Raw genomic sequence first — 20,619 nt, forward strand, 5'->3', positions numbered from 1 at the left:
CAAATTATAAGCACACAAACATATCAGATACATATATACATATTTAATAGTTTATTAAATGGTAAATGAGTCGTGGCAAATCCATAAAGCAAAGACAGATTTTTGATACATGGCTTTGGGAGAAGCTTTTCTTTAATTCAAATTTAAATTCTATCTTATTCTCTGTCCCTGAATAAGATACAGATCTATAAGGATTTGGGTATTAACAAACAGACGAACAAAGAATTAGAATTTTTATGGTGGGTGAATACCCCTACTTGAGTGAGGAAGGTTTTCCTACGCATTCCCTGGTGGCCACATAAACCAATGGCACCAAAGAGATAAAAATGTTTGGAATCCCTGGAAATGAAAACCTCCCTGAGGTCATCTTATCCGCCTGGTCATAAGGGAGATCTTGGAATTGAGATTGTTGATGAGATGAATTGCTCCCATGTGGATGTTAAAACAGTGCCATACGTCTAGTTTGTTTGTTTTTGTAGTTCCTTGGAAGTATCTACAATTACATGCTCTGTGTTCCTGCTGAACGCCTGTCCCCCTTACTCGTTCACAGGCTGCAGAGGATGGGTCTCAAGGGTGGGAGCGCTTTCCCACGACTGTTAGCTCAACGACTCACAGACCGAGTCTGTGCCCTCTGCCGTGATCCTGTAAGAGGCTTATGAGGAAGGGCAGGGACAGAAGAGAAAGGAAGCCTCTTCTGCAGTCAACAGCCTCCCTGAGTCCCTCCTGTGACATGACCACGGGATGTGACATCACCATCAGTGGTGACCGCTGATTCAGCAGGGAGGCCACACACCCTTGATGAGTTGGCCCAGCATAGAAAGTATGAAACCCTAGAACGTGCCTGCAGACCGTGTGGAGACGGGGCCTTCAGAGAGGCCGTTAAGGTTAGATGAGGTCATGAGTGGAGCCCCAATCCAACAGGACTGGGCCCACACAGAGAAAAGGCCGCTTGAGGACACAGCGAGAAGACAGCCATCTGCCAGGGGAGGAGAGACGCCTCGGGGGAAACTAAGCCTGCCCACACCTTGATCTTGGACTTCTCATCTCCAGAACTGAAAAAATAAAATTTTTTTAAGTTTATTTATTTATTTTGAGTGGGGGGAGGGGTCAGCAGAAGCGGGGGGAGAGGGGCAGAGAGAGAGGGAGAGACAGAATCCCAAGGAGACTCTGCACCGTCAGCACAGAGCCTGACACAGGGGCTTGAACCCACGAATCGTGAGATCATGACCTGAGCTGAAATCACTGCACCGAATGAGCCACCCATTCACCCCTGAGAAAATAAATTTCTATTGCTTAAGCCACTTCATCTGTGGTATTTTGTTATGGGAGCCCCAGCAAACTTTATATCTAACACACACACACACACACACACACACACACACACACACACAGTTATTCACCGTGGGGTGTCATCCTCTGCAAAAAGAGAAATAACCACAAAAAAACCCACAACTGTTTTAAAGGAATTGGTGCTCAAACACAAAGGGAAAACAAAATCTATAAAGTGTCTGGTATTTTTAGAAGCCCGTGAAAAGATGCATTTCCTACGAAAATAAGTACTGGGACATTCTGTCGTAGGCAAGCATGGTCCAGACACGGAGCTGTGTTCCATCTAAGTGTATAGTTGAGACGCAGGGGAGAGAGAGCCAGGGTGTTGCAGACCCCACCGGGCCACAACATTCTCCTTGTTTCCTGGACACCTCAAGGCCAAAACTTCAATATGGCAGTAAGAATAGGTCTCCTGGGGCGCCTGGGTGCCTCTGTCGGTTGAGCATCCGACTCTCAATCTCCACTCAGGTCGTGATCTCACAGTTCATGAGTTCGAGCCCCGCGTGGGGCCCTGCACTGATGGGGCAGAGCCTGCTTAGGATTCTCTGCTTCTCTCTTCCCCTTTCCTACTTGCACTCCCTCCCCCTCTCTCTCTCTCTCTCTCTCTCTCTGTCTCTCAAAATAAATAAGCTTTAAACAAAATAATAGCTCTACTGAGCGCTCACTATGGGCCAGATGTCGGTGATCTCATTCAACCCTCATCTACCTTACCTTGACAGACATTACGGTCTCATTTTAAAAATTAGCAAACTGATGTTTAACAAACATCAATGCTTTCCCGAGGTTGACACAGCCGGACAGTGGCAAAACCGAGACTTGAACTAAGAGAGTCTCACTGTCGAACTCAGAATGAAACGTAACACTATGCCGCCCATCTTTTGCCTGTGAATGACTCTCCAAGATGGAGATCACGGTTCACACGTGCCATATACATTAACAAGTGAAACAAATGTCTGTTTTACACAGTAAAGACACAAGGACAAGGCTTCGGACAATTAAAGCACTACAGAAGAGCTTTGGTTATTTTGCCAAATCTCAAAGGTCACAATTTTATTTCACCTGCATGACTAGATACTAAATTAATACAAAAGTCACATGGCTTGAGTCCATTCACATGGCTGTGTCCATACAGATTGCATGATTAATTCAACAGTGGGAAATATAATGGTTATTTTTATTTTTAAGCCAACAGAAATTATTTTTTAATTGTCTTCCCCTCACCAGGTCATATATTTAATCATGCTGCTTTGGTTAGAGTATTTTTTTAAATTAGCGTTATGTATGATATCTGAAATACAAGTGCAGAGAGCAATTCGTGTGAGGAACGAATTCTTTCAAACCAGCGTAAGAGATAAATACTGACTTCCAACTAGGTGAGAGCTCTTCAGCCACAGATACACCAGGAAAATGACCACACTCTCAAGCAATCTTCACATCCTCCTATCAAAGCCGTAGCTGAGCAAGGCTGGTCATCAGCTCCAATGCCAAAACCTGGCATTTTTCTTTTACTTCTGTCCACAAATGTTACAAAGAAGGAGGAAGGGAACGAGTGTTGGGAATCAGAAGACTTAGGCGGCGCTAACTTCAAACTATATGACTAAGTTGAGTCGTTCACCTGTCTGGCCTCAGGTTCTTTACCTGTAAAATGAGGGGGGATGAGTCATTTATTGAGGAACTACTGTGCACATCTGCAGAGAGCTCATGATCCAACAAACTTACCAATGAAAAATGAAACACAGCGTGACAGGATACTTTAACGGTGACATGGTCAAGTGCCACTTAGGACAGAGCTGAGAATAACTCTACTTCCCAATGGACGGTCATAGACTTGTTTGTGCTTGACCGTGACGGACAGCTGGAGCTCCTCGGGTGAAAACAGACGTGCGGAACGTAGAAACGGGGCCAAAGAAGGAACATACTAACTGTCACGGGCATCAGAGACCATGCACGATGCTGGGGACGGCTTGGTTACTATGTGGGCAGGGCAGTGGACGTTAAGGGTTCACAAGGGTGACATTTTGTGGAGAGCTAATGAGCTTAGACAATTTACTAATTCTGATTCTCTGATTTTAACACTAACAGCTCACATCTGAACTTTCATACAGCTTTTCATCCAGAAAACCTTTAAGTTTGAGATTGCTTTTGACAATCTTTGGACAAAGGAAATCCAGTATGTACGTTGGTGTTCCTACCACCCTGTACCCCCAGTAGCTTAACTTTATTAAGAAAACAGGGTTCTGGGGGTGCCTGGATGGCACGTCCGATTTTGGCTCAGGTCATGATCTCACCATTCGTTGAGTTCAAGCCCTGCACCGGGCTCAGCACTGACGGTGTAGAGTCTGCTTGGTATTCTCTCCCCCTCTCTCTGCCCCTTCTGTGTGCTCATGCTCTCACTCTGTCTCTCTCAAAATAAATAAATAAGCTTTAAAAGAAAATAGGGTTCTGTGTTAGAATAACCCAAGGAAAAACACCTTCTTAATTTACAATGACCTCAACTTGGCTTTCGTACTTAAATGTCTAAGAAAGGAAGCAATTGCCCCCAATATTCCTCTTCTGTGAACATTATCTTTTAATTAACAAAATGCTTTGGGACATATCTCTTGCCAGGGGATTTTCAGAGCTTTTCTAATATCACTTTGTAATGAAACAAATAGCTAACCCAAGAGATTTAATTATACTGGCGCATGAGTATACGAAAGAGAAAGATGTGTGTTGGTGTAGGACGAAGGTCCAGTGAGAAATAATTAGCATAATTTATGCTACTAGGTGAGAGGTCAGCAGTTCTTTACATACTGAGAGCATTTTCCATTAAAAAAAGTAACATTCTCAGCCCCAGTGGTGCATTAGCTCTGTTGTTCTTGGGTTAGAAAGATACCCCGAATGGCAAAGACCACATCTCCGGTGATATGTTAGCAGACGTGAAACAAACACGGACAGGTAACATCTGTGCATAATTAAACTTCTACACTCTGAAATTAAGAACATCTCTTCACATACTATATTCGGGGTATCCCCTGCCCCCAGGAAGCTCGAGACAGAAGGCACTGAATATCTCCTGGAAACCATCAATTACAGAGATGATCCGGACTGCACCTGCTGAAGTCAATGCTGACGCTAAATATAGACACCATCTCTTGGTCTGTGCCCTCTGCCATATCTCAGCCATACCACACAACAGACACCTCTTTCTTTTATCCAATAAGACTACTGGACCCAGACACTCTGCTCCAAGAGAGGAGAATTCAAGTAAGAATATAATTATGTGACAGAGAGACGGCTCAGGACATCGGGACGTAGAAATCCAGTGGAATATACGTCAGTCATCAGGATGAAATGTGTGCAGCAGGACTGAACAACACTCCTGATATGATGTAAAAATTGGAAACTCGGGTGAAATGAATGAACAGTTACACTATTATGGCTACTGTGTGTGTGTGTGTGTGTGTGTGTGTGTGTGTGTACAAGTGCAGAAGACACCAAAAGTCATAGGTGATAGAGGTGATAGATGAGATATGATAGATACACATAACACATACATGTATTATAGAGAGATAGTTATAGATTATTCATAGGTATGCATACATCCACGATAAATAGACAGATGGATAGATAGATAGATAGATAGATAGATAGATAGATAGATGATAGATAGATCGATGATAGATGATAGATCGATCGATGATAGATGATAGATAGATACATAGATGACAGATCGATGATAGATGATAGGTATGCATATACACATGATAGATGATAGATAGATAGATAGATAGATAGATAGATAGATATGGTTAGATAGGATTTTTTTTCAAAACTGGGACTACAAGAACAAAAATCACTTTCATGTAAGATTATAGAGGATTTCCCTTCATTGTTTTCCTAAATCTGTATTAGTAGTTTAAATTGGCATTTAATTTTAAATGGGAGAGAAACAAATTTTCAAGTAATCCCTAGTTGGTGAGGTTATGATTTAAATTACTCTAATCAGTGATTCGTGTTAGTCTAGAGAAAGACAGGGCTTTTCTAGGCAATAAACGAGTTCTGTGTCCTTTTTGTAATATTGGTATTGCAGTGGTTTAAATGAAGCAAAGTAATCTGTATGTAAGCTCCTAGATGCAATACCCAGAGTACTTAGGAATCTGATGGTATTATCGTCCCTAATAGTTATTGCTCACATGAATTCCACGATAAGATCACTTATTAAGACAGGAGGAAGCCAAGGGTGGGCGGAGGGGAGAGAAAAGGTCTGGCCCAAGTTCCTGCATTCAAATGAAACAGGCTCCAAAAATGTTGGTCTGAAATGTGAAGAGAAATGTCTGTGTCTTAAAAAGACTTTATCTTTTTTTTTTAAGAGTTTTTTAATGGTTATTTATTTTAGAGAGAGAGAGAGAGCATGCATGCATGTGCGTGTACAAGCACGTGCTCAAGCAGGGGAGGGGCAGAGAGTGGGGAGACAGAGGATCTGAAGTGGGCTCTGTGCTGACAGCAGAGAGCCCGATGTAGGGCTCGAACCCACAAACCTTGAGATCATGACCTAAGCCAAAGTCAGACACTTTACCAACCGAGCCACCCAGGCACTCCTTAAAAGAGTTTTCCTATTATTAAAATAATCTTATATTATTTAATTAATTACAATTATAAATAATAAGTTATACATAATTTGATACTTTTAAATTTAATTTTTAATTTAATTATTAATTAACATATTAATTAAATTGTCAGTTAATTAATTAAATTATCATTAATTATTTTAAATAATTGCCTGGCAATTTAACATATGATCATAATTCAGGATTTGGAAAAGAAGGGAAGGAATAAGGAACAAAAGAAAATTATCGAGAATCCCTACTGAGATACAGCTACTGTTGACCCGTCCACGTCTCTTCCAGCTCGTTCACAGGTGCCACCATCTGTCATTTCTGTATACGCTCTTGTGTTGTTGATGCTATATATTTTACATTTCTTTCACCAGCAGATAACGAGGGTAAAGAGGGAAGATTTCTTCATTCAAATACATTCCTGTCATTCGCTTTCCAGTCTTCCAACAGAGTGTTTTACACATTTGCCTGTTTAGTGTTTCACACACAGAGGTTCTTGACCGTGATAACTTCACGCAGGAGAGGATATTCTATTAACGCATAGTATTTTTGTTCTGAATATGCCTTTTCCGTAAACGGTGTTTATGTGTTTGTTTTGCTTTCATTTGCCTACGTGCCAGTCTTTTATCTTTAATTTTCCTTGTAATTCTGCGTTGTATGTCATACAAAAAGCGTATTTCTTTAAAAGCCAGTTGATAGTTGATCTTTAAAGGGAAGAGAAAGCCAACAGCATTTATGGCACACATATGTGTTTGCTCTGGTATCTGTCAACTTGCCTTTTAAAAAAATATCTCTTGCTGCTCCCTTTTATCTTATTTTATGCTCATCTCTACAGATCATAACTGAGGGGAAGGACAAAGCACGAGATTGCGAATTTTATGTATTACGAATTTTATATGAATTTAGTATTCAAACATAATTTCCCCATGGAATAATGAATGTTTGTACTTCTTTGCATTAATTCTAGTTTCCCACAAGAAACATTAAGTTAATGGCCTCAGGGAAATCAGGTAACATTATTACCAAGTTATAAGTGTCTTGAAATATGTGGGGTTGTGAAGTTTCTGAATAGAAAGTTAGAAATTAACTACCGTTGCCAGAAAAACTATCCACATGGATGGATCAAGGGCTACACGTCAAGTTTCCTGACCATTCTGTGTGGGCAGTCTGTTTACTCTCTAAAGTGTAAATAAACGTGTCTTGCGTTTTACAAAAAAATTGCATATATAATTATATATATGCTATATATTACATCATATAATTATATTATTATATATCATTATGTTATTACATATATTACATTATATATTATGCTATATTATATTGTTTGTAATATTGTGAATATGTTATTAATTTATATTACATATGAATAGTAATTACATTAATCACTCCAATATATATTAATATTATTATATTATATTACTATATAATATATATTATTAATTTTAAATTAATATTAATTATATTAATCAATGTATGATATGTAATAAATACATATTATATATATTAATGTTTTAATATCTACTGTTTTTAATGTTATATGTTATAATATGTAACATTAGATATTATATTAATTAATCAATATATAATATATAGTAAATATATTATATATATTAATGTTCTAACATATACTGTTTTTAATACATGTTATGTTATAATATATAACATTAGATATTATATTAATTCATCAATATATAATATATAGTAAATATATTGTATATATTAATGTTTTAATATATACTGTCTTTAATATATGTTATGTTATTATATTATATATTATATATAATATTATATTATATTAATTAATCAATATATAATATGTAGTAAATATATATATTAATGTTTTAATATATATTGCTTTAATATGCTATATACCATAATATACAACATTATACATTATAATATATTAATTATATTATACGCACACACATATACTTGGGCAATACATAAATATTCAGATAAGTACCAAAATGTGAGTGTGTCTATGTCCGAGAAAGCTAGAAGTTTGGCTATATACAAGCTCTTTTTGAAAGAAATATTATATATACCTATATATAAATGTCATTATTATTGGGATCTGAGCGAAAGCCTTCCCAGTTCCCGGAAGGATCAAGATCAAGGGCAGATAAGAGAGGTGAGCTGAAAGGAAATACACAAATAGGGCTTGGGGATGGTTTGGTTTCTTCTTCACCATGTAAATATTTATCAGTGGACAATCACAGATCAGCGGGACCAGCACCCACCCAGCCTCCACAGTGCTGCGCGCAATTTTACGCTTACAAACTCCCCTGACACACAGACTACGAGGAGCCGGCAGCCCCAGGGCTAACCAGACCACTCCTGGACCTCACAGAGACCATCCCTCCCTCACAGCCGGGGCCGAGGGGTGACAGGGACTTCGTTCTGAGGCTGCATAACTTCCTCCCCACCCCCCACCCCACCCCCCACCCCCGCCCCGCCGGAGGTGTCCAAAGTCACACGTGCTTCCAGAAGGCCCCGGCTGGCCCCAGCCAGCACCAGCCGGCTCTGAGGCAGTGCCTTTGTCCTGCTGCCCCTCCAGGTATACATACAGTCATCGGCTGAATCCCAACATCAGGCGGTTTGGTAACTTCTATGTTGCAAACCTGGATTCAGGTCTGCTTGCCAGAAGACTGACATCTGGCACGTTACCTAAATCTCTGCGCTTCAGGTTCCTTACCGGTTTCATCAGGATAAGGTCCTCTCCCCAAGGCTGTTACAACTATCCAGTGAGAGCAGACACGCCAAGCCCCTGACACAGTGTAATGCTTGGGGAATACTGGAGTCACAACACGTTAGAACTACTGCTCGTGGCATGTATTTTGTCTAGAGGCTGCAAACGGTCCAACTACACATCTAATGGTGTCGGGAGTGAGACAGTATGGAAGCGCGGGGACTGCGGCAAACTGGGAAGTCTATGTTCTGACCAAGCGCGGTCCAATTCCCAAACGTATGAGCTGCGCTGGCCAAATGAGAAGACACATGGCTGTTGCCCTGCAGTCTTTCAACTCCGTGGGCATCGGCATTGTACCAGGAGCTCATGGTACTTGAAAGCAAACCACAAAGTACATTCTGTGGACATATTCTCAAGTTTGTGGACACGCCTTCGATAAACATTAATAAATTAAACAAGGAAAGAAAAGGGCACTGTTTCTGATCATAGAACCTTAAAAGAGAGACAAAAGGGACCTTAAAGTAATGAATGACTGAATCAGTGTGTTCCAATGAGGTAGCAGTAACTCATGGGCTTCATGGGCAGAAAGGTGCATACCAGCCCTCTAAGCAGTTAAAAATTCCATTGTGTTCTAATTACCCATTTAATTCCTTGAATACCAATGTGCAATTAACATTACAAATAATCAAGGTTAAAAATATAATTAATGCAAGTGTGATTTAGTTATAATTAAACTAATTACACAGATATGTAGCATAATAAGGGACTTGCAGACCATTAAGGGGATGTAAATGTATTCTTTCTTTCAAGAATAGCTATTTGAATTTCATTTTCCAATTAGTTTACAAATGATGGGATGGGATTATGAAGGAGATAGTCAGGCTTTCAGGGATGAGAAAAATAGACCATATACTTTTTGTTGCCTTTGAAATTCTGATTCGTTTGCCCGTATGCACTGGTAAATAAAGAAGTTGGAAAACACACACACATACCACCTAAGCAACAAAAGCACACCTTCTTTTTTCTACGATTGCAGGGAAAAAACAACAGCACAGTAACTTGAGAGAGTTTCCTTTATACACATCAAACCCTTTCAGAGTCGTAACCAGGACTCATACATGCCTCAAACCTTTGCTGAACTCATCAGTTCTATTTCCTGCTGTTGGCCATAATAGTTCCAAACACTAACATTTTATCATTTGACACAGACCAATATATAATTGTATTCTCTGTCCGTAGATGTGGCAATTGTAACAGTTAAGAGTCAGTGCCAACAGCATGATGGGTAAGCACGTAGCAGGTGGAGTGAGACATGTTTTCAAGTGTCCAGCTTTCTTCATGTAAGTTAGGAAAGCAAATATTTCTTTTGGGGGGAGGAGGGACAAAGGGATGGAGGGGGGAAGGAGGGAGAGAGAGAGAGAGAGAGAGAGAGAGAGAGAGAGAGAGAGAGAGAATCTTAAGCAGGCTCCATGCTCAACACAGAGCTCAATGTGGGGCTCGATCTCACAACCCTGGGATCGTGACCTGAGCCGAAATCAAGAGTTGGAAACTTAACCAACTGAAACACCCAGGCGCCCCAGAAGGCAAATTATTTCTTACATGAGAAGTCCATGCCTGTTGGGGCGCCTGGGTGGCGCAATCGGTTAAGCGTCCAACTTCAGCCAGGTCACGATCTCGCGGTCCGTGAGTTCGAGCCCCGCGTCAGGCTCTGGGCTGATGGCTCGGAGCCTGGAGCCTGTTTCCGATTCTGTGTCTCCCTCTCTCTCTGCCCCTCTCCCGCCCGTTCATGCTCTGTCTCTCTCTGTCCCAAAAATAAATAAAAAACATTAAAAAAAAAAAGAAGTCCATGCCTGTTAACTGGACAAGGTGGTTTTTATGGGAGATCTCAGTGCATCTTTACTCAAGCCCGTGAGTTATCATTCCCAGCACACAGGTGAGGAAAACAGACCAGTGGGAAATGGGAGACGGAGGAAACCAGAGATCGTGAGAAGGAAAGGGGTAAACTAGGCACAAAGAAAAGTCTGTGAAGAATCCTACATCCGTCAGAATGAAACCAGAATGGCATTACCAACAACAAACAAACCCTGATTTTCCACCTCTGGGGATGACTGGAAAGCAACAAACTATCTGGAAAAATGGGTAAATAAAAAGGGGAAAAAACACAAGCATTCTTCTGCCATTTTTTTATATGAACGATACTTCCGAGTAATCACACAAAATGTGGTGAAAACAACTCCGTGTAAAATTATCCCAGAGAGTAAATGGAAACAAAGATAAGAGCTGGAATATCACTATTTGGTAGTCCCCAAGGAACGAATGCCACCAACCTAGACACGAGGCATCAAAACTGCTGATACCGACATGCTGAGCATCTGAAACTAACACAACACTATTTGTCAATTATACTTCAATAATCAGTAAATAAGTACAGAGTGAGGACCGGACATGATGTGCCACTGATGAAAGTAAGTAACACTACCTCCTATGGACTCATGCCCAAGTCACCTACTGCCACTACATGATAAAGTAGTCAGAATTTTTTAATTTGAACCTGAGCCTGATTCAGCCCCTGGATCCAGCTGCACCTTGCAAGAAACAGGACAGAGAAGCATGAGAAACTTGACCATCTGTATGCAGCCAGCTCTCTCTTCAAACCCAACAGCGCACGACCAACAAGCAGATTGTAAAGAAAAGAAAAAAATGGAGATACACCAGTAGCTTGAGAGATGTAAACGCCCTATCAAGAGTTTACAAATAAGCAAGAATAACCTGTGGTGTCTAGGGATAACCTTGGGTGATAAAGCCGCACAGAATCTTCTAGAAAGAAGAGGTAGTAATTAGACCAGGCACACAGAGGGGCTTCTGGGTTAACAGTCAAAATTCTACTAATTGGCCTGAGTCTTGGTTGCAAAAGTGTTGATTTTATAATAATACACTAAGCTACATTAAAAAAAAAAAATCAGGGGTGCCTGGGTGGCTCAGTCGGTTGAGCATCCCTTGCTTTTGGCGAAGGTCCTGATCCCCAGGTCGTGAGATTGAGCCCAGCTTTGGACGCCACAGAGAGAGTGGAGCCTGCTTAAAAATTCTTTCTCTCTCCCTCTGTCCCTCTTCCCCCTCACGCTCTCTTTCTCTCTCTCTCAAATTAAAAAAAAATCGGGCGAGGAGACACTCTTGAACAGGAGAAGGAATTAAGGGGTACCGGTCTTGTTCTTGTTCTTGAGCTAGGTACAGATTATCAAAGTGTATTCCCTTTGTAAAAATTCATTGAGATCTTCTTTTCTAGTTGTAACTTATACTTCAATAAAAAGTTTCTTAAAAGGGAATTTTTTTTTTTTTTTATTAAACATTTTTATTTATTTTTGAGACAGAGAGAGACAGAGCATGAACGGCAGGAGGGCCAGAGAGAGAGGGAGACACAGAATCAGAAGCAGGCTCCAGGCTCTGAGCTGTCAGCACAGAGCCTGATGCGGGGCTCGAACTCACGGACGGTGAGATCGTGACCCGAGCGAAGTCGGACGCTCAACCGACTGAGCCACCCAGGCGCCCCAAAAGGGAATTTTTAAAAAATATTAAACCAAGAGCGCAGTCTGGCTATCTCAGTTGGTTAACCAGCCAACTCTTGACTTCAGCTCAGGTCATGATCTCACAGTTTGTGAGTTCTAACCCCATGTCGGGCTCTGGGCTGACAGCTCAGAGCCTGGAACCTGCTTCAGATTCTGTCTCTCCCTCTCTCTCTGCCCCTCCCCTGCTCATGCTCTGTCTCTCTCTGTCTCTCAATAATAAATAAATGTTAAAAAATTTTTTAAAAATTAAAAAAAGATAAAAAGCTTCTGCACAGCAAACAAAACAAATCCAACAAAATTAAAAGGCAACTACAGAATGGGAGAAGATATTTGCAAATGACATGGCTGATAAAGGGCGAGTATCTAAAATCTACAAAGAACTTATCAAACTCAACACCCAAAAATAAATAATCCAGTTAAGAAATGAGCAGAAGACATGAATAGACGTTTTTCCAAAGAAGACATCCAGATGGCCAACAGACACACGAAACAATGTTCAACATCACTCATCATCAGGGAAATACAAATATGTAACAGTTTTCAAAACACTAACTCAAAATTATGTATGTTATTTAAAGGGCAGTGACAGCAATAATACCATTACTACATTTTTAGGATCGAGGAAGACCACAGACTTATTGATTTGATAACGTTAATAGAGAAAGAAGACTTTAAAAATCATTCAAATTAAAAAGTTAGAATGAGAAGGTAGGAGTTAAAATTTTAAATTAGGTAAATAGGTTTTGAAGAAAATAGAAGTTGTCAAAATGACAACAAAAATTAAGACTAGGAATAATTTAACAGGAAGGATTGAAAATGAAAGTTTTCAACAGCAAACTAGCTTTCCTTATGAATCATAAATTTTAAAATCTATATAAAATTTAGCAAGTAAAAGAGATTTACATCCACAACAAAATTAAGTTTACTACAGAAAGATAAGGCCAGATCAATAATCAAGAATCTTTCATTTATGACATAAATGTGCCAAAAGAAAAAGAACTACAAAACATGTTCATCTGCGTGAATGCAAAATAATAAATTTAAGATTTTCCTTACAGAACCTTAAATAAAATTGCAAAATAATACTCACAAAGTAAAAAATAACATCTAGAGAATTTTCAAACTGTCACAGGTGGTAACACAGAAATACAAGAACTTCAGTGAGCACCACCATTTCATATCATTTTGACAGTTCTTGGACAGTTCAACTTTGGCAGAAGAGAAGACACAGCATAAAAAGTTCAGTTCTTTCGGGGCGCCTGGGGGGCTCAATCAGTGAAAGCGTCTGACTTCGGCTCAGGTCATGTTCTCATGGCTCATGCGTTCGAGCCCCATGTCAGGCTCTGTGCTGACAGCTCGGAGCCTGGAGCCTGCTTCAGATTCTCCCTCTCTCTCTGCCCCTCCCCTGCTTGTACTCTCTCTCACTCCCAAAAATAAATAAAACTTTTAAAACAATTTAAAAAAAAAGTTCAGTTCTTTCCAAATTAATCTGTAAATGCAACATAAAATCAGTTAAAATCCCAGTGGAAGTTGTGGACACAATGCCTGCCTTACACTTCTTTCCTCCACCCAAAAAATGATGACTGGATTTTACTTGGTTCATTCATTGCTATGTAATCAGTGTGTTGAAAAGAAAAACCCACGCAAACGTCTCTGCTCATCAGAGACAAGAGAATGCTAAAACAGATCTCAAGCCATTGCCTGCTGGGTTCCGGAACAGAGTTTCAAGCCACTGCCTGCTGGGTTCCGGATCTGAGTTACATAAAGCAGCTGGGAGTCTGACCCCTGCAAGGTAACGGGTACCAAAAGCGCTCCTGTGTGATGACGGGGTCCAGAACCACGTCCAGTAAGATACCTGGGTCTACAGCACAGCCCCACCACTCCTGAGGAGGCTGAGAGAAGCAGCTTGGAGTTTAGGGTACCAGAAGGCCCCCCCACCCTCCAGCAGGCCCAGACCAAGCAGTGCAGCGACCATAAATGCATATTCCCCCATCGTTGCAAGATGGGACCCCAAAGCTGTCAACGTAGGGCCTGGCTCTGCACTGGAGACCCAGAGAATCAGGAGTGGAAGGTAGCACGGAATGGACAGACACAAGCTGACACACAGGAAAGGAGAGAGCAAAAGCAAACACATAAACTCACTTCTGAGGTCAGCGAGCAAAGCCCGAAGTTGTGAGAAAAACCTAACAAGAAGAAAATCGAAAAAACAAAGCAATTAAAGAGATTAAATACTTCCTGATGGAGACACATTCATCTGGGGAATAGATCTAAAAAAGATGTGCAAGGACTCTATAAATTGCAAAATATAATTAAATATTTCTAAACGAACTGAATAAATGCCTACAGATACCATTGTCACGGAAAAGGCAGAGAAAATTTCAGCAAGAGCTCAATTTCCCCAAATTATCGTATAAATGTGATGCGATCTCAATCAAAATGTCAATATTGGGACATTTTTATAGAGGGTGGTAAGACGATCCTGAAAAATAATATGTAATAAAGGTCCCAAAAGAGTTACAACAATTCTGAAAGTCAAGAACTCGGAAGAGACAGGCAGAGCAGCTGAGCACCAGACGTGTTTCCAACTGATGGACAAAAAGACACCTCGTTGAGAAAACGGCATTAAGCCAACTGGAATTCAGGATAAAAAAAAAAAATCAAATTACAGTAAAATCTTGGATTGTGAGTGACCTGTTCTGCGAGTGTTCCACAAGACAAGCTAACATTTCTAACAAATTTTAAGTGGCTACACAAGCGATGTCTTGCAATACGAGTCGTACGTGACACCAAATGTCACATGATCACAACTGAGCCAAGGACTCTTGAAATACGCTTTGATATGCAAGTGCTTTGGATTACAAGCACGTTCTGGGAACAAATTATGCTCACAAACCAAGGTTTTATTGTGTATTTCTACCATACAGTGGATCTAAATATAAGCTCCATATAAATTAAAGACATGAGGGGCCCCTGGGTGGCTCAGTCGGTTAAGCGGCCGACTTCGACTCAGGTCATGATCTCGCAGTCCGTGAGTTCGAGCCCCGCGTCAGGCTCTGTGCTGACAGCTCAGAGCCTGGAGCCTGTTTCAGATTCTGTGTCTCCCTCTCTCTGACCCTCCCCCGTTCATGCTCTGTCTCACTCTGTCTCAAAAATAAATAAACGTTAAAAAAAAATTTTTTTTAAAATAAATTAAAGACATGAGGGGAACCTGGGTGGCTCAGTCAGTTAAGCATCTGACTTCGGCTCAAGCCAGTATCTCACGGTCCATGAGTTCGGGCCCTGCATTGGGCCCTGTGCTGACAGCTCCGAGCCTGGAGCCTGCTTCAACTTCTGTGTCTCCCTTTCTCTTCACCTCTCCCCTGCTCGCACTCGGTTTCTATCTCAAAAATAAATAAACACACAAAAAAAATCTAAGACGTGAATGTTAAGCTTTATGACCTCAGAATGAGGACAATCTCTTAAGATTCAAAGAACAAGAAATAACAAAGGAAAAAAATTGATAAATTGGCTCCATCATCACTGCAAATTTCTACACACAGAAACTTTTAAAACAAAGTTAAAATACAAGGTATTTATTCAAACACATAAAACAGGCAAAAAATTAGTTCCCAGTTGAATGTATGGAAAACCTTTATGTTGACGAGTAACAAAAAGACAGACAACCTTAAAGAGAAAAGGACAAAGGCCTTGACAGGCAATTGGCAGAAAGGAAACCCACCTTACAAATAAACGTGGGAAAAGCATTCAAGTTCACGAATAATGAAAGAAGTGCAAATTAACAATGAGATCTCGTGCCCACCAGATTTGCAAAAAATTTAAAACAATAACAATTATTGAGTGGGATTAAGAAATGCTCCTGGAATAACATAAATGAAGTATACCAAATGATCTTTATATTCTTGTCTGATTTTAAGATATGCATCCCTTGGGGCACCTGGGTGGCTCGACCAGTTAAACATCTGAGTCTTGATTTCAGCTCAGGGCATGATCTCATAGTTCATGGGTTCGAGCCCCGCCTTGGGCTCTGGGCTAACAGCCTACTTGGGTTTCTCTCTCCCTCTCTCTCTCTGCCCCTCCCTCACTCACGTGCGCCCTCTCTCTGTCTCTCTCGAAATAAATAAACTTAAAAAAAAATAAAAAGGTAAAATAAATAAAATATGCATCACTTCACACAAATACCACATTTAACCACGCACACTTCACACGCAGGTAACAGATAAAATGAACACATAGTTCATCTGTATAGAACACACAGATATGAATGTATGTTTAAATCATACTAGTAGGAGACAGTAACACTGCATTTTAGGACTACAAGAAGATCTTTTGCTTTCCGGGTGCCTGGCACATCATAGAATGACAATATGTATTTATCAATTCAAAAAGTAGCTAATAAATGGGTGATTTCCTATTTTCAAACAATTTTCTTCAACTATTTGAACCTATACATAAAAACCTCATGGGGCGCCTGGGTGGCTCAGTCGGCTAAGCATCCGACTTGGGCTCAGGTCGTGATCTCGTGGTCCATGGGTTTGAGCCCCTGCGTCTGAGAGCTCGGAGCCTGGAGCTGCTTCACATTCTGTGTCTCCCTCCCTCTCTGCACCCCCTCCCCCACCGCGCGCTCTGTCTCGTTCTTAAAAATAAACAAACATTTAAAAAAATAACTAAAAAAAAATTTAAAAACCTCGAGCACATTGTTTCCAAGTGGGCTTAGGAGTGACTGTTACCCCCAAGCAGACAGACTGAAATCAACTATTTATATAAGGACCTTCCGAGGAGGTACAGCAAGGCACATGATTGTCCTTACGAGTTGAGCCACAGACGTCTGAAATCTGTTATCAACGCTACCAGGGTGCAATGAATTTGCTGCCGTAGAAACAGCTGTATGATTGCAGGCGGGAGAGGAGTGCAAGGGGGGACAGGGCTGCTCCGGGACGGACTCAGCAGAGGAAAAGCCAAGTAGCCAATCCAGCCTCTGGAGAGGTTAACAACAAGGCGCCTCTACTTTTTAGGAGAGAAAAAACCCAGGAACGGTCCTGATCAAGCAGGGACGGGGAAGACAGAGGCCCTGCCGACTGGATGGCCATGTCTCTAAAGGCGCCCACACGCCCAGACAGATGTTCCCAGGTGGGCACCACAGCTTGGAAGGAACCAGAGGACGGGGTGATTCACACCCTAAAAGGCCGTGTTAGAGGAGTGGCACACGGGGATAATGCTCTGTGTTGGGGGTTGCCCACAGGGCCCGGATGGGACCAGCCGGCCTCGGGCAGGCTCCAGTGGGGAGAACACCCAGCATCTTCCGTGGTATGGGCAGCAAGGGGCATGGAGGTCTTCCCTGATCCCCCGGATGCCACCATCTGGATTCATATGTTCGCTCTCCCCTACCCGAAGCCAGCAGGTCATCCACTGGAAAGAGGGGGTCTGGGTGGCCCAAGATGGAAACCACGCAGTCCCCTCTGGCCACCTCTGCACGGGCGGGGGCGTCTGAAGCTGGATCTGCTGGTAAAGCAATTAGAGCCAGCGCCCCCCTCGTGTCCTGACCACTCAGCAGCCAGCGGCCCAATACCTCCACCCCATCGGGCGCCACGGCAGAGGTCAGCCTTAGCTGCTTTGGCCAATGCGCCCTTGACCCTCTGGCCGATCTTCCCTTTCGCCGGGAGGGGCACATGGAGCTCGGTTCCAGGGCCCCTCATTCTGTGCACACCCAGTAAGAAAGACCACGTCTGGATTTACCCTGTGGGAGTCCTGGCGACCACGTGTCCTGAGGTCGGAGGGGTGTCTCCATTCAGCATCTTGAACGTGGTGCTCTTCCCGGCCCCGTTCACCCCCAGGAGCCCAAAGCACTGTCGGGAGGGAACGAGAAAGGGAAAAAACTTCTGAATTACAGCAGAAGGCCTTGACTTTCACGACTTCAAGCCGGCTCAGAGCTGGCGTTTCTGCGCCTCGATACCTGCAGACCCTGGACGTCACCCAGTTGTATCGAGCACTCTGCAGATGGCAACACACTCTGGAAATTCTACTGGCGGCCAAGCAGAGTAACCATTTCAACGACCACTGGGAACCAGTAAATGCGTGTAAGCAACACCCCGGAAGACAGAGTAAAGGCAGCTACCTGGGACTGTGCGGAGACCTCCCGTCCCCTCAAGGTCCTAACTGTGTCCGTCTGGGGAGGACCACGGTTTTTGGAAGCCACGTCATTATAATCATTACGCCCTTGACTCCACCGCACAAAGTACTCCTCCCTCCCCCACCTCTTCTCCCCACCCCCAATTCAGATCTAGGCTAATCCTGACATTAGTTAAGACAGACGTTAGTTCTAAACTCTCTGTTGCTTATGGCAAAAGCTGGCTCTCTGTCTACTAACCCCGGCTGACCTGGCTCCTTGAATCTTGGCAAAGTGCCCGTCCTGGGCTTTCTGGCGCTGTGCCCTACCTAAGCACAGGACCCTACTTGGGGGCTCCGGATGACAGCTGCTCATCTGAACTGCCACCTGCTTTAATATCCATGCCTTCCCATCCCACTGGGTCTCCCGCACCATCTGACACGGGGTCCAGCTGCCATTTCTGGACCTGCAGCTCCAAGGCAGTGCCACTCAGGTGCCGTCACCCTCGTCCTGCCAGGGGCAGCATGGCCGCTGCTACATAACACGCTGTGTTCACGGCCCTCCGTTTCCTACCCGGTTATGAATTCCTAGAGGGACAGGGACATATCTCAGTCATCTCCGCCTCGTCTACCGGCTCTCACAAAGCACTTTACATCATAGCATTTAAACCGCCACGTTCATAAAAAGTCCATCAAGCAAGTTCATCAAACAGGGGTGCCTGGGTGGCTCAGTCGGTTAAGAGTCCGACTTCGGCTCAGGTCATAATCTCAGGGATCGTGGGTTCGAGCCCCGCGTCGGGCTCTGTGCTGACAGCTCAGAGCCTGGAGCTGGCTTCCGATTCTGTGTCTCCCTCTCTCTCTGCCCCTCCCCTGCTCATGCTCTGTCTCTCTCTCTCTCTCTCTCTCTCTCTCTCTCTCCGTCAAAAATAAACATTAAAAGGAAAAAAAAGCTGAGCAGTCAGAACTGCAATATACGTGGCATCTGGGATCATCTCAGAGCATCTCCCTTGCAAAGCGTTCCAAGTTTTTCTAGTACCCTTTGGCTTAAAACTACCATGGACAGGTAGCGGCCACACTGAAGCGGATTTTTGAAGCAAAGTTAAAAAAATAGTTGGATACGACACCACAGGTTGCATAGTGAGTCTCTGAGTTCCGTGGCAAACAGCAACCACGAAAACACTCCTTCCTTAGCGTGCTGTCCTCTGCAGCCACAAACCACAGCGCAGCTCGTGAGGCCGTTCCTAGATCGGTTTACATCGGTCCCCGGGCTCCCCTTCACCTCGGAACACCGCTCTCTGCTCACAGCACGGCCTCACTGTCGCTCAGGGAACTGTGTAACCTACTTGGAATGCCTCAGGAGCTTGTAACAATATGAGTGCAAGGAACCTCATGTTTTTAACAGTTAATGAAAGGTAATCATTTTCAGACTTGGTTTCTTTTTATGCAATTAAGCACAGATCAGGAACAATTTGCATGGCTTCTATCGGTTCTGATTAAACATTCCTGCTAGAATTAATGCCATCCCATGAAAAGCAATTCTGAGCTATTGCTTTGGTGTGACTGTTCTTTCGCCTTTCCGGAAGAGCATTTTGCTAGGTGGGCTTAATTGGCCATTTAAAAAGTACTGACGTCCCAGGAAGAGTTAGAACAGGTCCCCTTAATGAGTTCGGTTGAGAAAATATTGGCACTCCATAAAATGTCATCCTGCAGCCCAAATAGCGATTAAAACTCAACCACGTGAAATTTTTAAAATTATGAAACCGAATAAATGCCATCAGCAACAAAGCTTCCCCAGGGAAAGAGCCAATAGACTCTCCACTTAGATTCTGTGTCTACACATTCCAGAAATGCGAAGACTTTCAGCTCTGACCTCAGCTATTCTGAGCACAACACAGCAGAATCCACAGTTTGGAGATACACGGGTTTGTAACAGAAAGGGGTACGATTAGATGGCACCTACCTCTCCTCTTCGTATGCCCACGCTGATATCTTGCACAGCGGTGGTCTTCTTGAAGAAGCCTCCATAGCTTTTACTAAGGTTGCATAACACGAGAAGGTCTTCACTGGTCATTCCTTTCAACACTCGTATCTGCTCTTGTTCCACATCTATATCCTTGGAAGACGTGACCGTGCCTTGGATGGCAGCGTGACCTCTGGGAACATAAAGTGAAGAGCTCATTCACATGTGGGAACAGGAACTCGAAGAGTCCAAGAGAGGGAGGGCGAGGAAGGTCAGATACCTGTCAACACAGAAGATGCGGTCTTGGAAGGGACCTGGGTGGCTTAGTGGGTGAAACATCCGACTTCGGCTCAGGTTGTGATCTTACAGTTGGTG

At 42.7% G+C, this 20,619-nt stretch overlaps 1 protein-coding gene across 1 annotated transcript in view; it reads right to left on the minus strand.

Annotated features, from left to right (window-relative positions):
- The window catches only part of ABCA13 (ATP binding cassette subfamily A member 13), a 390,771-nt gene that overhangs the window by 67,574 nt on the left and 302,578 nt on the right, over positions 1 to 20,619 (minus strand). The window contains exons 54-55 of the mRNA XM_058725626.1: positions 20,245 to 20,437; positions 17,916 to 18,025 (exon numbers count right to left, since the gene is read on the minus strand). Of these exons, the coding sequence (XP_058581609.1) occupies positions 17,916 to 18,025; positions 20,245 to 20,437 (303 nt within the window). The remainder of the gene's footprint in view (positions 1 to 17,915; positions 18,026 to 20,244; positions 20,438 to 20,619) is intronic.

The sequence above is a fragment of the Neofelis nebulosa genome, chromosome 4 (assembly GCF_028018385.1).
Source record: "Neofelis nebulosa isolate mNeoNeb1 chromosome 4, mNeoNeb1.pri, whole genome shotgun sequence".
NCBI lineage: Eukaryota > Metazoa > Chordata > Mammalia > Carnivora > Felidae > Neofelis > Neofelis nebulosa.